This window comes from Hemicordylus capensis, chromosome 5 (genome assembly GCF_027244095.1).
Source record: "Hemicordylus capensis ecotype Gifberg chromosome 5, rHemCap1.1.pri, whole genome shotgun sequence".
Taxonomy (NCBI): Eukaryota; Metazoa; Chordata; class Lepidosauria; order Squamata; family Cordylidae; genus Hemicordylus; species Hemicordylus capensis.
In genome coordinates, this window is record NC_069661.1 from 201,448,578 (window position 1) to 201,462,975 (window position 14,398).

Sequence of the window (14,398 nt, forward strand, 5' to 3'; positions counted from 1 at the left end):
AGAGCACCCCAGTGCACATGGTTAGGGTGTCAGCTACTGAAATTGCTGGTTATGCAACATAGTATTCATTACTTTGGAAATTTAATTTTCAGACTAACAAATGATACAAAGTTATTTTAAAATGAGAATATATTACCTTTAAGTACTCGTTTTCCTGTTCAAGACCGGCAATTCTTTCACTGGAAACTACTCCAGGAGCTTTTTTGAGCTCTTCATTTTCTCTCTGAACTCTCTCTACAACCCTTTTCATCAAACCAATTGTTTTCTCCAGTTCTGGAATAGTTTTCCCACTTCTTCCAGACTATCCAAAAAAAACAACACAAAGTAAAGAAATATTCATAATTTGCATGCCACAGAAACTCTTCCATTCTCCCAAAACAAGATAAAGAAACCCTAATAGGATTAATTTTTTCTCATTGTTGGGGTTAATTTCAGGGTTCCTTCTCCAGCATCTGCTATCACTTCCCAAGAGGAGTTTGTTCAGATCAATACCTGTTGCCCTTGGAGTTGTCCCAGACTCTGCAGAACATGAGTCCAATCAGTTGCCTGTAACCAGCTCTCTTTCACTTGAGACCACTTCCACTTTTTTGCTGCCTGCTGTAGTTCTTCTCTGCTAGGAGTCACTCCCAGTATCCTGTGGGCTTTATGGCTATGTGGAGCAGGACACTGTTGCTCTTCATGCTGCTTGACATCCAGACGAACAAAGCATTGGCACTACATGAGAAGCACCAGGGCAGCTGATGGTTTTGACTAACACAGCACTGGCCAAAAAGCACAGTGTGGAGGGAAGAATTTCAACTACCTACCCGTAGCCAATTAGAATATGGATGAATACTTAAAATTAAACTCAACCATTATACAGATATATTTATATAAAACTGTTCTTTTCTGCAAAGACCTATCTTAAAATGATCATTTCAAAAATTAAATGCTTGAAAGGGAACATTATTAGGACAGCATATAATATGAGAAGAAAAATGATCCCACTTTCTAGTATTCTTCATCTTACAATATTAATAAATCTCAGGGAGAACCTCTACATCTTCCTAGTTACAGAGTTATATAGAAACCCGCCTTCTACCGAGTCAGACCATTGGTCCATCTAGCTCCGCATTGTACACAGACTGGCAGTGGTTTCTCCAAGGTTACAGGCAGGGGTCTCTTTCAGCCCTATCTTGGAGATGCCAGGGAGAGAACTTGGAACCTTCTGCATGAAAGCATAAAGATGCTCTTCTCAGAGCCGCCCCATCCCCTAAGAGCAATATCTTACAGTGCTCACATGTAGTCTCCCATTCGAATACAAACCAGGGTGGGACCTGCTTAGCAAAGGGGACAAGTCACACTTGCTACAATAGCAATAGCAATAGTAGCAATAGCACTTATATTTATATACCGCTCTATAGCCGGAGCTCTCTAAGCGGTTTACAATGATTTAGCATATTGCCCCCAACATTCTGGGTACTCATTTTACCGACCTCGGAAGGATGGAAGGCTGAGTCAACCTTTAGCCCCTGGTCAGGATCGAACTTGTAACCTGGTTACAGGGCGGCAGTTTTATCACTGCGCCACCAGGGTAAGACCAAGACCAGCTTTCCTCCCACAGTTCTTAAGCAATACATTTAAAAAGAGTTGCATAATTAAAAAACTAACACAAGAACACAACAGCCATGTTCTCAGAAATTATAATTAAATAAGCCGTTAGTAACACATTCACCATTTTAAAATGAATTTTTTAAAAGTCGCAGAATATGCTTTTGCTTGATAGTGATTAGCTGTATTACATGCCCAATCTTTTTCCAGCTCCATGGATTAAGTCTTGTTCTCAAAACACAAGTCCCATAACACAATACTCACTCCTCGAACGTTGCCTAACTTCCGCTCAGCTTCTGCTTTCTCTCGCTTGAGCAGCTCACACATTTCTTTTAAATCAGCTACTTGGTCCTAAAGAGAAAATAAAATTTGAGAAGAACCATCTTATCCAGGTCAAAAGTGTCTTCTGTTTATGCTCACAATGCAGAAGTTTCATAAATGGCAATCTTGTTTCCACTCAGTCAGGCGGACATCCTGACTAGCACAGGGCTGTTGCACTAACTATCTGCAAAGAGTCTGGAGCTTGCATTCCAAACAGGTTATACTGCCACCATGCAGATCACTACATTGGCATACCTCCTCCTTGAGGGGTGTGGGTATATGTAAAACTGCCCTGTCTTGGCTTTCAGAATATTGGCTTATTCCAGGGCTGCACAACTCTGACCCTCCTGCAAATGTTGCGCTATAATCCCCATCATCCCTGACTACTGGCTGGGGATGATGGGAGTTGTAGTCCAAAAACAGCTGGAGGGCAGAAATCGTACAGCCTTGGCTTATTCCAACACACCCGATACAGACATCCAGCAGAAGTACTCATTCTCATAGGAAGCAGCCTTGTGCCACTGCATGATACTGCTCTGGGCTTCCACCCTCCAGTCAGAAGACATGCCAAAGTTCATTGACTCATGCAGAATGATGGTTGGGGCTCATCTGAGAGCAGATAATTCCTATTCTTACACCACACTGAAAGTAAACATTTTCAGTTTTAAGAGTGAAGTATGCCTTCATTAATTCAGAAACAAAGTGTGTCCCAGCAATTTCCAATTGCTATAAGGTTTAATACCAGAATGAACACATCAGTATGCACAAGAAGGCAGGGAAAGGATTTCAGTAAGGAATATCAATTTTACCCAAGAATTTAGAAATTTAGTCCTTACATATAAGGATTGTTGTTTCCAGTTAACAAATGCATATAGAACATAATAGAATCATTCATAATAAAAATATCTATAAATATATTAGAGGGGATATTATATACACATTTTATGAAAGTGATTCTAAAACATATATTTGCCTTTCATGGAGCTCTTGGATAAGGTCTCTGGAAAAAGATACCTTTAATCTTGGCAAGTCTTTATTGGCCTGCTCTAGCTGGAACCGTAGTTCCATATTTTCGGAAGACAATATTAGGATTTCCTTTTGAAGTTCTTGTTCTTTTTGACACTGCTCATCTGATCCTAATCCAGATGTCTTAGGAAGCCAAAAAAGAAAACAACAACAAAGCATAACCAATAATTATGTCAAACGGCTGGAAAATCATATTAATGTTAGATGCAACAACAGCTTGCCCATACATGCCACTCTAATCTAAGACTAAACCAGCAGATCTCATTACATGTACTTTTGATGCCAAGAGAGAAAAGAAAACATTTGGACTTCTTTAGGTTTTTGTGAAAATATAAATGAACTGTTGAGACCCAATAAAATACATTTCTTTAATTAAAATAAATCTCCTAAAGAGCAATATTCACCTGACAGTTTTTGCCAGTATGATCTAACTGAATTCAACTGGAACATAAAGAAATTTGATCTGAATCAGAACACCTGTTTAAATAACCATACATGGGTGTACTAAGAAAAAACATTCCAATTTACACTGATAATCACTGTAAACAAAGGAAAAATATCTGTGCACGCCCATGTGCTACTCATGATGGTATACATGACTTTCAGTCTTCTATGGATATTGACCAAAAAAAGCTAAACTAAAAAAAGGCAAGCAAGAGAAAATCCAGGCAATGAGAAACACCATGAATGAATCATGAACAATACTAAGGTTACTGGCCATACTACACAATATGCCTCAATTGGGATTAGCTGCACAAAGGAATACAGAAAGGAAAAGGGGGTGGGGGTGGAGTTGCTGTAATAGCAAACCTGAGGAACTTCATAAAACTCTGTGGCCGAGTCGGTCTTTTGTTCAGTTTCATGGGTCAGATATGTATCTTCTGCTACCACCTCATTATTCTTTTTGTCAATGTCTGTGCCAGAGGCATCGGGCTGATTAGGAGCTTCCTCCGAGTCTGGCTGAGTGCAGCTTTCTCTGTTGCAACAAGAGTCAGGTTTGCTTCCTGGTTCATCCTCATTAGACTGCTTGCACATTTCTTGTATTTGTTTAGTGATTTCACATTCTTGGTCATTTTTCTCCTCTTCAGCAGAAGCATTTTCCTGGCCAGCATTATCTCCACTGGATTTTGTTTTCACTGCGCTGCCTTTTTTGTCTTCCGAACTTGCTTCCATTCTATCCTCTTGCTTTCCCCCATTTTCAAACTGCTCTTCTGGAATCACACTGACAGCAACGCCTTCAGCAGCCTGATGGGACTCATCAGCAAAGTGTTCCCTCTCATCAAGCCCATTGTCATTTGTATTAGCCAGACAAATAGGAGCTTGATGCTTTAACTCAACCTTACTTGAAAGAGTTTTCTTAGGTGGATATTTCAAATGCCTGAGTTTAATGAATTTGTTAGTACTGTTAGCCAATGCAGCTGTGTCATGTGGAGGACTCTGATGCAGAAGAAAAGCAATGGAGCAGAAAAGAAAAGTAGAATGGAGAGGAGAAATGAACAGAGGAAAAAAATAATAATTCACACATTAATAGTCCTTTGTTTGCATATAGTTGAAGCCCTGATTACAAAATGATGTAATCAGAATGATCCTTATTTCTCACTTGTTGGGGACAACATCAGTGTCTCCTGGTCTCAGGTCTCTAAAACGTGGCTCATTCTGACTCTGTTATGTGTATGTAAACTAAAATAGTTACCAGAGCTCTGGAAATCCATTAGTCTACTAGTCAGTAATGAGTAAAAAATGGTGCCTGATGAGTAAAAAAAAGGCCTAATGAGTAAATGTACTAATATAGCTCGAGGAACCATCTGACGAGTAAAATATTTTTGTCTGGCTGGTGAATTGAGCCAACATTTATTGACCCATGATAGTTACTATATTCAGATCATTAACAAGGGAATTATTTTTCCCATCTTTAAACTTAACTGCATTTTAGTTTAACTAGTTCAGCATTGGCTAGCCAGATGCTTCTGGCAATGGTGTCAACAGTACTCCTCTGGTGTCTGCTGCTTACATCTGGTAAAAGGTAAAGTGTGCCATTGAGTCGGTGTCGACTCCTGGTGACCACAGAGCCTTGTGGTTGTCTTTGATAGAATACAGGAGGGGTTTACCACTGCTTCCTCCCACACAGTATGCGATGACGCCTTTCAGCATCTCCCTATATCACTGCCCGATATAGGCATTTCCCATAGTCTGGGAAACATACCAGGGGGGATCTGAACCAGCAACCTCTGGCTTGGTAGTCAAGCCATTTCCCCGCTGTGCATCTAGTGATAGATTGCCTCTGAACATGAATGCTCCATTTAGCTATCACGATTAATAGCCACTACAGACCTATCATGTATTTGTCTAATCATTTTTTTAGTCACCCATGCTATTGACACTCACAACTCATTGTAGTGAATTCTGTCTGTAATTTATGAATAGTGGGAAGAAGTCCTTTCTCTTTTTCTGAACATAAAAGCAGTGCCAACCAGTTTCATTGTGTGACCCTGAGTGTTATAAGAGTGAGGGGAAAAAATATGTTGCTGAGGGTTGTGTGACCCTCACAGACATTTCGTCAGGGGCACAGTGGGCAGAGGGAAGGGGAGATCAATGAACACCCCACCCCCCACCCGAAGAGTGTACTGTAGCAGCTCTTCCTGTATTCTGGATGTCAGGTATCATCCCAAATGTGGCTGCACAATAGATTTATATAAAGGTATTATGATCATTGCTATTTTCCATTGTTTTCCTAAGAACTCCTAACGCTAGGCAGGATTCAGACTAAGTTAGTCATGACTACGCCCTGTTAATATAAATTGGACTTATGTTAGCCTTAACTTTAATGAGATGTAGTCATGACTAACATTGTGGATCCTGCCTTCTGAATTTTATATTTCGCTACCACGTAGTTCAAGTGCTATTCCTGCTTTATGTCAATAAAGACATAAGAGAGCCAGCGTGGTGTAGTGGTTAGAGTGCTGGACTAGGACCAGGGAGACCCAAGTTCAAATCCCCATTCAGCCATAAAAAAAACCTAGCTGGGTGACTCTGGGCCAGTCACTTCTCTCTCAGCCTAACCTACTTCACAGGGTTGTTGTGAAAGAGAAACTCAAGTATGTAGTACACCGCTCTGGGCTCCTTGGAGGAAGAGTGGGATATAAACATTAATAATAATAATAATAATAATATAATTAATTAATTCTCTACTTCTATGCATGATAAGGTCAAGAGGTTTGTGTGCTTCTACCCCACACCCTCAAGACATGTACTAAGTTGACACCTGAAATAGGAAAGCCTACTTTATTTGAATGTGGGATTGCTTTAGTCTCTGCAATATAGTTTCTGAAGATTCCCTTATTGATCAGTAAAGTAGAACCTCATTTTTCATGGAACCGTGAATAACAGGTGTCTGACACCCATTTTCATTGTCTGTGCAAACAAAAGGGTTAAAACCCATGTATCCATAGTTCCTAGAGGGCCTTGGAAGTGACCTTGGAGGTCACTTCTGGCCACCATTCTGTGAGAAGGAGCCATTTTGTGGCTCATTACTTTAAAACAAACATTTTCCGTTATTTTTCATGGTTTGCGGGGGCATTCCTGAGCACAACTGAGCACGGCATAATAAACGTTTCAATTATTTCCACCTGTTTGCATGTTTTTTCACTGGGTTTTGTGTGTGATTTTCGCCATTTTGGTCCATTCTGGAACCTAACCCCCCCTTTCCCACAGGCATAATGCCACATTACTCACAGTAGTGGGCGAGGAACGGAACCCCCACAAGTAACGAGGTTTGCCTGTACTACATTATTTATTTATTGTATTTCTAAACTGCCTGATATAGAAATCTCCAGGCAATGTACAAAGTAAAATAACACAATTAAAATTCATAAAACAGATAAAATCTCAATAAATAAAAACATTAATATCATCATGATAAAACAGCCAATTACAGAAAAAGCAGGTTGCTCACCTATAACTGATGATCTGTTAATAATAATAATTAATAATAATTCGATTTCTATACCGCCCTTCCAAAAATGGCTCAGGGCGGTTTACAAAGAGAAATAACAAATAAGATGGCTCCCTGTCCCCAAAGGGCTCACATTCTAAAAAGAAACATAAGACACACACCAGCAACAGTCACTGGAAGTACTATGCTGGGGGTGGATAGGGCCAGTTACTCTCCCCCTGCTTTAGAGAATCACCACGGTAGAGAGAATCACCACGGTAAAAGGTGCCTCTTTGCCCAGTTAGCAGGGGTGTTAGTGATTAGTTGTATTCATAATGAATGCGTTCTGCACCTGTGTAGGGACCTCATGGATAGATTGACTAGCTCATTGCGACACCCACTCTGCAAGGCATGTGCTCTGTGCTTCTGTTAATATCGGCAGTTGGGGTGTTTTTTACTCAGAGTCTTGCAGACTGCCATATGTTGACAATCTTTAAGTGTTCCTGTAAGGCATATTGTCCCATATCATTTGCGCCAGTACATGGTTTATCAATGGTTGTGGGGGCAAAAGGCAAAGAAGCCCTTTGTTCCATATGTGTTGGAACGCATCTCCCAAATAACCCTTGCCGAGTCCTGCACATGAGCGCTATCTCAGACACTTTCTGTTGGCAGCAGTCATAAACAAGTCTATTGTTGGATTGAAGACCAATGAAGACCCTTTGTTGGTATGCTCTGTTCAATTCCCATTCGTAGTGTTGATACTTCTCAATGGCACAACTGAGGTCACCTGCAAGAACATTGTCTACACCCCTTATCTGGATGGCTAAAGGGTGGATTCTTGGTGTTTTGAGCTTTGGGTGGTGTTATTGCTGCTTTGGGTTTTAATTGTGGTGGATGGCTCTGTAAATCAAAGAGTCTGCTTATTCTGGTCCCTGTTAGATTTAGTAGCCTGTGCCTTATTCCTTTGTCCAAATCCCTTGTTTCTTTAAGGGCTCCTGAAATCCTTACGTTCTTGATGCTTAAAGGTAGAACGCTGCTGTTGTCAACTGAATGACCGATAAAAGGCCAATGTAGTAGCAGAGATGGGGAAAGTCCTTTCCCATCATATGGTAAATGTTCCACCTGATCATGCATGTCTTGCTGTATGTTGGTGGATCGCAACCACACATGCCGACGTAGTGTTACAGCCATCACCATGGTTCTTGATTCCATCTCAGCTAAGTGCTGAGCAGCTGCCTAGTTACAGCTGTAGTTTTCTCATAAGTCTCTGCAAACTTATCTTGAAAATCCTCTAGAGACATCAAGGTGGAATCTTGGAAAAGTATGTCCCATAAATAATGCCCATATTTAGCATAGCAAGCAGCCTAATTAGCAATCTTAATGGACAGGCTTGAGGTAGAATATATTTTTCTTCCTAATACATCAATCTTTCTCCCTTCCTTATCAGCCGGAGTTGAATGATGCTGATCCCCCTTTGACAAAGTTGCACAATCCACTACTATAGTTTGTACTGGATGGTGTACCAGGTAAGTATTATCCTTTTCCTGGATTCTATAGAAATCCTTCAATCTTTCCGATGTAGTTGTAGATATCTGCAACACCTCCTATGCGGACTGGGCTGCTTTGGTAATAACTGGCAACATGGGAGTGCCACCAGGTGAGAAGTCCTTGCCTTAGCCATCATATTGTAGACTGGATTTTTAAGAAAAGTCTCCAACAATCTCTTATTTGGGCATGATAGTCTTTTAGTTCTTCTGTAGGTGAAAGTAAAGTCTTTGGAGGCACTTCTGTTGGTGGGTCTTCAGGAAAATCGCCTCTGTCTAAATCTGTTTCTGTGGAATCCATAGTATATCCATCTGCATCATCTACTGGAAGTGCTACAGAAGATGTCTTCTTTACTCTTTTCAATGGATGAGAAGGCACTTGTGAATCCTTTGGTACTCTTGGTGGATTATTTTATTATTTATTTATTTATTCGATTTTTATACTGCCCTTCCGAAATGGCTCAAGGTGGTTTACAATTAAAAACAGAAACCATTAAAACCAATAACAATTAAAACAGATATAAATATGTACACCAATTAAAAACATCTTAAACAATTAAACTATCAGAACAATTAAAATCCTGAAAACCAGGTTAGCATTAAAACAATTAAAACTAATTAAAAACCCTGAAAGGCCAGGCCAAACAGATGGGTTTTAAGGGCTCTCTTGAAGGTTAGTAAGGAATTAAGATTGTGAATTTCTGCTGGGTGTGCATTCCACAGCCCGGGAGCAGCTACAGAGAAGGCCTGCAACTGAGTCACCACTAAACGAACCGGTGGTAACTGGAGACGGACCTCCTCAGATGACCTTAATGTGCGGTGGGGATCATGTAAAAGAAGGCACTTTCTAATATATCACGGACCCAAGCCATTCAGGGCTTTAAAGGTAATAACCAGCACTTTGTATTTTGCCCAGAAACATATCGGCAGCCAGTGTAACTATTTCCAAACAGGCATAATATCCGGGTTGCCTCAGAGACCAATCTGGCTGCCGCATTCTGAACTAACTGAAGTTTCCGGACTGTGTACAAAGGCAGCCCCACGTAGAGCGCATTGCAATAGTCAAGCCTGGAGGTTACCAGCTGATGCACCACTGTTTTGAGGTCATCCTCTTCAAGGAATGGGTGCAGCTGTCGAATCAGCCAAAGCTGATAGAAAGCACTCCTGGCCATGGCCTCCACCTGAGATACCAGGGTGAGGCCTGCGTCCCTGTGTACTCCCAAGCTGCGCACCTGCTCCTTCTGGGAGAGTGTACCCCCATCCAGCACAGGAAGATCTAACTCACCCCTCAGATTCTGAGCCACCACAATGAGCACCTCCGTCTTGCTTGGATTCAGCTTCAATTTGTTCTCCCTCATCCAGCCCATTACAGCCCGTAGGCAGGCATTTAGAGAATGAGTGCCATTTCCTGAAGATGAAAAGGAGAAGTAGATTTGGGTGTCATCAGCATACTGATAACACCCAGCACCAAACCTCCTGATGACCTCACCCAGCAGTTTCATGTAGATATTAAAAGGCACTAGTGACAGAATGGAGCCCTGAGGGACCCCATATAACAGCTCCTGTTTGAGGAGCAACTGTCACCAAGCTCCACCATCTGGAATCTACCTGAGAGATAGGAACGGAACCACTGCAAGGCAGTGCCCCCTATCCCCAACTCTCCCAGGCGATCCAGAAGGATACCATGGTCAATGGTATCGAACGCTGCTGAAAGATCCAGAAGAACCAGCAGAGTCATACTCCCTCTGTCGATTCCCCAGTAAAGGTCATACATCAGGCCAACCAAGGCTGTCTCAACCCCATAGCCAGCTCTAAAGCCAGTTTGAAATGGGTCTAGATAATCAGTTTCCTCCAAGACTGCCTGGAGCTGGTCGGCCACCATCCTCTCAATCACCTTGCCCAACCAAGGGAGATTGGAGATTGGCCTGTAACTGTCCATCGCTAAGGGGTCCAGGGAAGGCTTCTTTAAGAGTGCTCTAACCATTGCCTCCTTCAGACAGGGGGCACCCTACCCTCCCTCAGCGATGCATTTATGATATTAACTAGGCCACCTCCAACAATCTCCCTGCTAAATAGAAGCAGCCAAGTCGGGCAAGGATCCAGAGAACAGGTGGTAGGCCACACTGCCCCAAGCAGCTTGTCCACATCCTCAGGAGTCACAGATTGAAACTGATCCAATCTAATACTGCAAGAGGGATCGCTGGACACCTCCTCCATTGACCTTGCAGAAATAGTGGAGTCCAAGTCAGCCCAAATACAGGAGATCTTATTCGCAAAGAACTCATTAAAGGCATCACAGCAGAGCAGCTCCGGGGACTGACTGGAAGTAGAAGGAGCAGAAACCAAACTCCTCACAACCCGGGATAGCTCCGCTGAGCGCGAACCTGCAGCCGCAATGCACGCAGACCAGAATCTCTTTTTCGCTGTGTGCACTGCCACCGCATAAGCCTTCAATCACATGCTGAATCCTGTCAGATTCGAACCGAGTTCTCCTCCACTTGAGCTCTAGTCGCCTACCCAACAGCTTCAGCCCCCGCAGCTCCTCAGTATATCAAGGGGCCATTTTTGCAGCAGGTCGGAAGGGATGCTTAGGAGCAATCATATCTACTGCCCTGTTGAGTTCCCTGTTCCATGGGATTACATGGCTCTTGTGGATGAGGGGCAGAAGGTTGCACTGGTTGTGCAAGAAGAGACATTCTCAGGCAAGCTATTGACATAGTAGTACGCACGGTTGATGTTACAAAGACTGGCACTGATGCAGTACATACCCGTAGTTGTGTTTCATGCTATACTGTACATTGCTGAATTCCCTGTTGGCTCTTCCACAATCGGCAATCTGCATAATCAGCTGGATAAAAAACTGTAGGGCTGTGTCTAAAACCACAGGCGTGAGTTATCTCTCTCTTCTGTGTGGTCCCAGATAGGCTTGATGGTGCCAAACCTTGTGTGGCCACATATTGTAGTGGGGACTACCACAACAGTGGCATTTAACTAGCAGCAGTAGTTGTTGCCATAGGTTTTGAGAATATTGAAATAGGTCGCAGTAACACAACATGATCCTCAGTATGCCTTAATAGAGACATCAACCTTAATGGCCCCGTTGTAGTAGATGGAATCTGTATTGGAGATATCAAATGCGTCTTTGGTACTGAGAAGGGACCCTCCTCAGAATCCTGTTCGACATCAAGACCTCCACTCATAAAACTGTGAAATGTGGATCCCGATGGCATGCTATTAGAAGAATCTAACACTGATAGCAAGGTAGTAGTTGTACTGGGGTCCAAGGAGACTCCTTTGTCATGATCCCTAGTCTCTTCTCCGAAATCCACATAATCTCTGCTGTGGCATAGCCACAGAAGGGGATTGCATCAGAGTTTGAGCAGGAGACAGTTGTATAACTCCCCTTCTCTCCCTCCCCTCCCCGGTCACACTGGTCAAATTTCCATGTTTGGTCTTCGGCGTCAATTTCAGTGCCGAAAACCCCATATCTGATGTCATAGATGGTACTGAGAGTACCCGTTCTAACTCAGACATTGGTTCTGATGGCAAAGGCAAGTCACTAGATATTGAAGGCCAGGTCTTCAACTGCAAAGCAGTAGGAGAAGGTGTGCTATGCTTGGAATTAGACTTGCTACAGTGTTTCTTCGGCAGAGAAGAGTTCTCTCTCTCCTCAGAGGACTGCCTCCGTTTTTTATGCTTCGTGTGTGGTTTCAACACCATTTCTGGCCATTTAAATTCATACTCCTTGGTGGCTTTCGACTGCATATTTGCAGAATCCACCAGTCGCATGTAGAACACAATGCCAAACCCGATATCTACCCTGATGTCGAAGGGTAATTCGGCCTCAGTGTCAGTCAAAGTGCCTCATCGTACAACACTGCTCAAAGTCATGGTGCTCGGTTCTTCATCATTAGTTTGGAGAACGAGCAACAAATTGTACATGCCGCCAGGTTATGCTGTTCTAAACACAGTAAGCATGCATTGTGGTAGTCCGTTAACGGCAACTTAGCTCGGCACTTGGCACAGCGCTTGAAAGTTGAAAGTTACATACAGAGATAGGTACATTGGTACTCACCGTGAAGGTGTCTTCTGGCTGGTGTAGAAGAGGTCACCCAAGCTTGGGATTACATCCCCCCCCACATGCTCCAAAAGGCAGGAAGTAGTCATACTTGAAGATCCTTAACCCAGTGCATGTGGGCGGATCTCCTCAGTGCTTAAAACAGCTCAAGCTACGGAATGAAAACCACAGAACACAACAGAGAATATACAACAATATACAAACAATAATGCAGAGAAAGACAGAAAAACTGTCCCCCTACAACCAGATCATCAGCTCCAGCCTAACACAACCCGGGCGGGCCTTGGGTGACCTCTTCTACACCAGCCAGAAGACACCTTCACGGTGAGTACCAATGTACCTTTCTCGGCTGGTGTAGGAGGTCACCCAAGCTTGGGACATACCACAGCACCAACCACGGGAGGGAAATACCCAAGCTGGAGCTACTGACCCGGAAGGACCTGTTGCAGGACCCTCCGACCAAATGCTGCTCTGGCAGCTTCATGTTCATCCAACTTGTAATGCCTTGAAAATGTAAAAGGCGACGACCAAGTAGCCGCCTTGCAAATCTCTTCATGGGACACCGGTGAAGATAACACAGTGGAAGTGGCTGCCGATGTAGTTGAGTGCGCCATAATCTGACCAGGCACTGAAAGTTTCTGGGCTTCATACAACATCGTAATGCATGAATGAACCCATCGAGCAATAATGGCTGAAGAGACCTTGCATCCCATCTTGGAGCCTTAAAGGCCACAAAAAGAGCATCTGACTTACGAAAAGCCTGCGTCCGGTTGCACTCCTTCTCTGCAGGGTGACGAGCATCCGGACAAAAAGAAGGTAATTAAATGACCGCCTCACGATGAAACTGAGACTTTACCTTAGGGATAAACGAAGGATCCGGGATAAGTCTCACAGAGTCCTTAGAGAAATTACACAAATTACTCTGAACTGACAGAGCCTGCGATTCAGAAACCCTCCTGGCTGATGTTACAGCTACTAAAAAGGCCACCTTCCAGGACAGCATCTGCAATGATACAGATCAAAGTGGTTCAAATGGCGGAAACTGCAGACCCCACAACACAATATGCAAATCCCATGACGGGAAACGATGGCAGACCAGAGGAGACAACAAAGCTGCCCCCCTCAAGAACTTGCATAGAAGAGGGTGCCACGCCTGAACAAACGCTGATGAGGAAACAACATCTGGATCAAGCACGCCGCCTGGTGTTTAAGCGTGTTGGGTTTCAGACCAAGCGCAAGGCCATCCTGAAGAAAACCTAGTAATCCCCTCGACCTGCACTTGTCCAGCTGCAGGGAGAGCTTTGCCGTCCAGTGCAGAAAACTACGCCAAGTCGATTGGTAAATCTTGTTGGCTGAACACTTTCTAGATGCAAGGATGGTAAATCGGACCTCGACACAGCAGAACTGGATGGTCTGGCAAACTGAGTGGATGACCTACGGTCAAGTCGACGATCTCGGAAAACCAAGGCCCTCTGGGCCAAAAAGACGCAATCAATATCAGGGATGCCCGGAAACCCCGCAGCTTCCTGAGGCAACGGGAGAGCAGCGGCACTGGAGGAAATGCATTCAGCAGACACGGAGGCCATGGCACCGATAGCGTATCCGTCTCTTCTGCCGCCAACATCGGGAAACGTGAGTAAAACCTCTGAATCTTGGCATTCTGAGGATATGCAAACAAGTCTATCTGGGGACACCCCAGCTGCTCTGTCAGCCACCTAAATACTTGAGGGTGCAGGCCCCATTCTGCCGGCTGGATCTCCTGCCGTCTTAGCCAATCTGCCCGAACATTGGAAATTCTGTTTTCATGATGGTCCAGAATGGATATTAAGTTGTTCTGTACACATTAAGATATTCCTTCCCTTCACCAAGGGCGTGAAGGTTCTTAGGGCCAGAAAGACAGCCCACAGC

The 14,398-nt window shown here is 43.6% G+C and overlaps 1 protein-coding gene across 8 annotated transcripts in view; it reads right to left on the reverse strand.

Annotated features, from left to right (window-relative positions):
• CEP290 (centrosomal protein 290) overlaps positions 1–14,398 on the reverse strand; it is a 121,035-nt gene that overhangs the window by 16,016 nt on the left and 90,621 nt on the right. For 6 of the 8 annotated variants that reach the window (XM_053256351.1, XM_053256352.1, XM_053256357.1 and 3 more), the window contains 4 exons: positions 2,926–3,060; positions 1,855–1,941; positions 493–681; positions 137–301 (listed from right to left, as the gene is read on the reverse strand). In XM_053256351.1, coding sequence (XP_053112326.1) covers positions 137–301; positions 493–681; positions 1,855–1,941; positions 2,926–3,060 — 576 coding nt within the window. The remainder of the gene's footprint in view (positions 1–136; positions 302–492; positions 682–1,854; positions 1,942–2,925; positions 3,061–14,398) is intronic. The other 2 variants (XM_053256355.1, XM_053256354.1) reach the window with 1 other exon arrangement.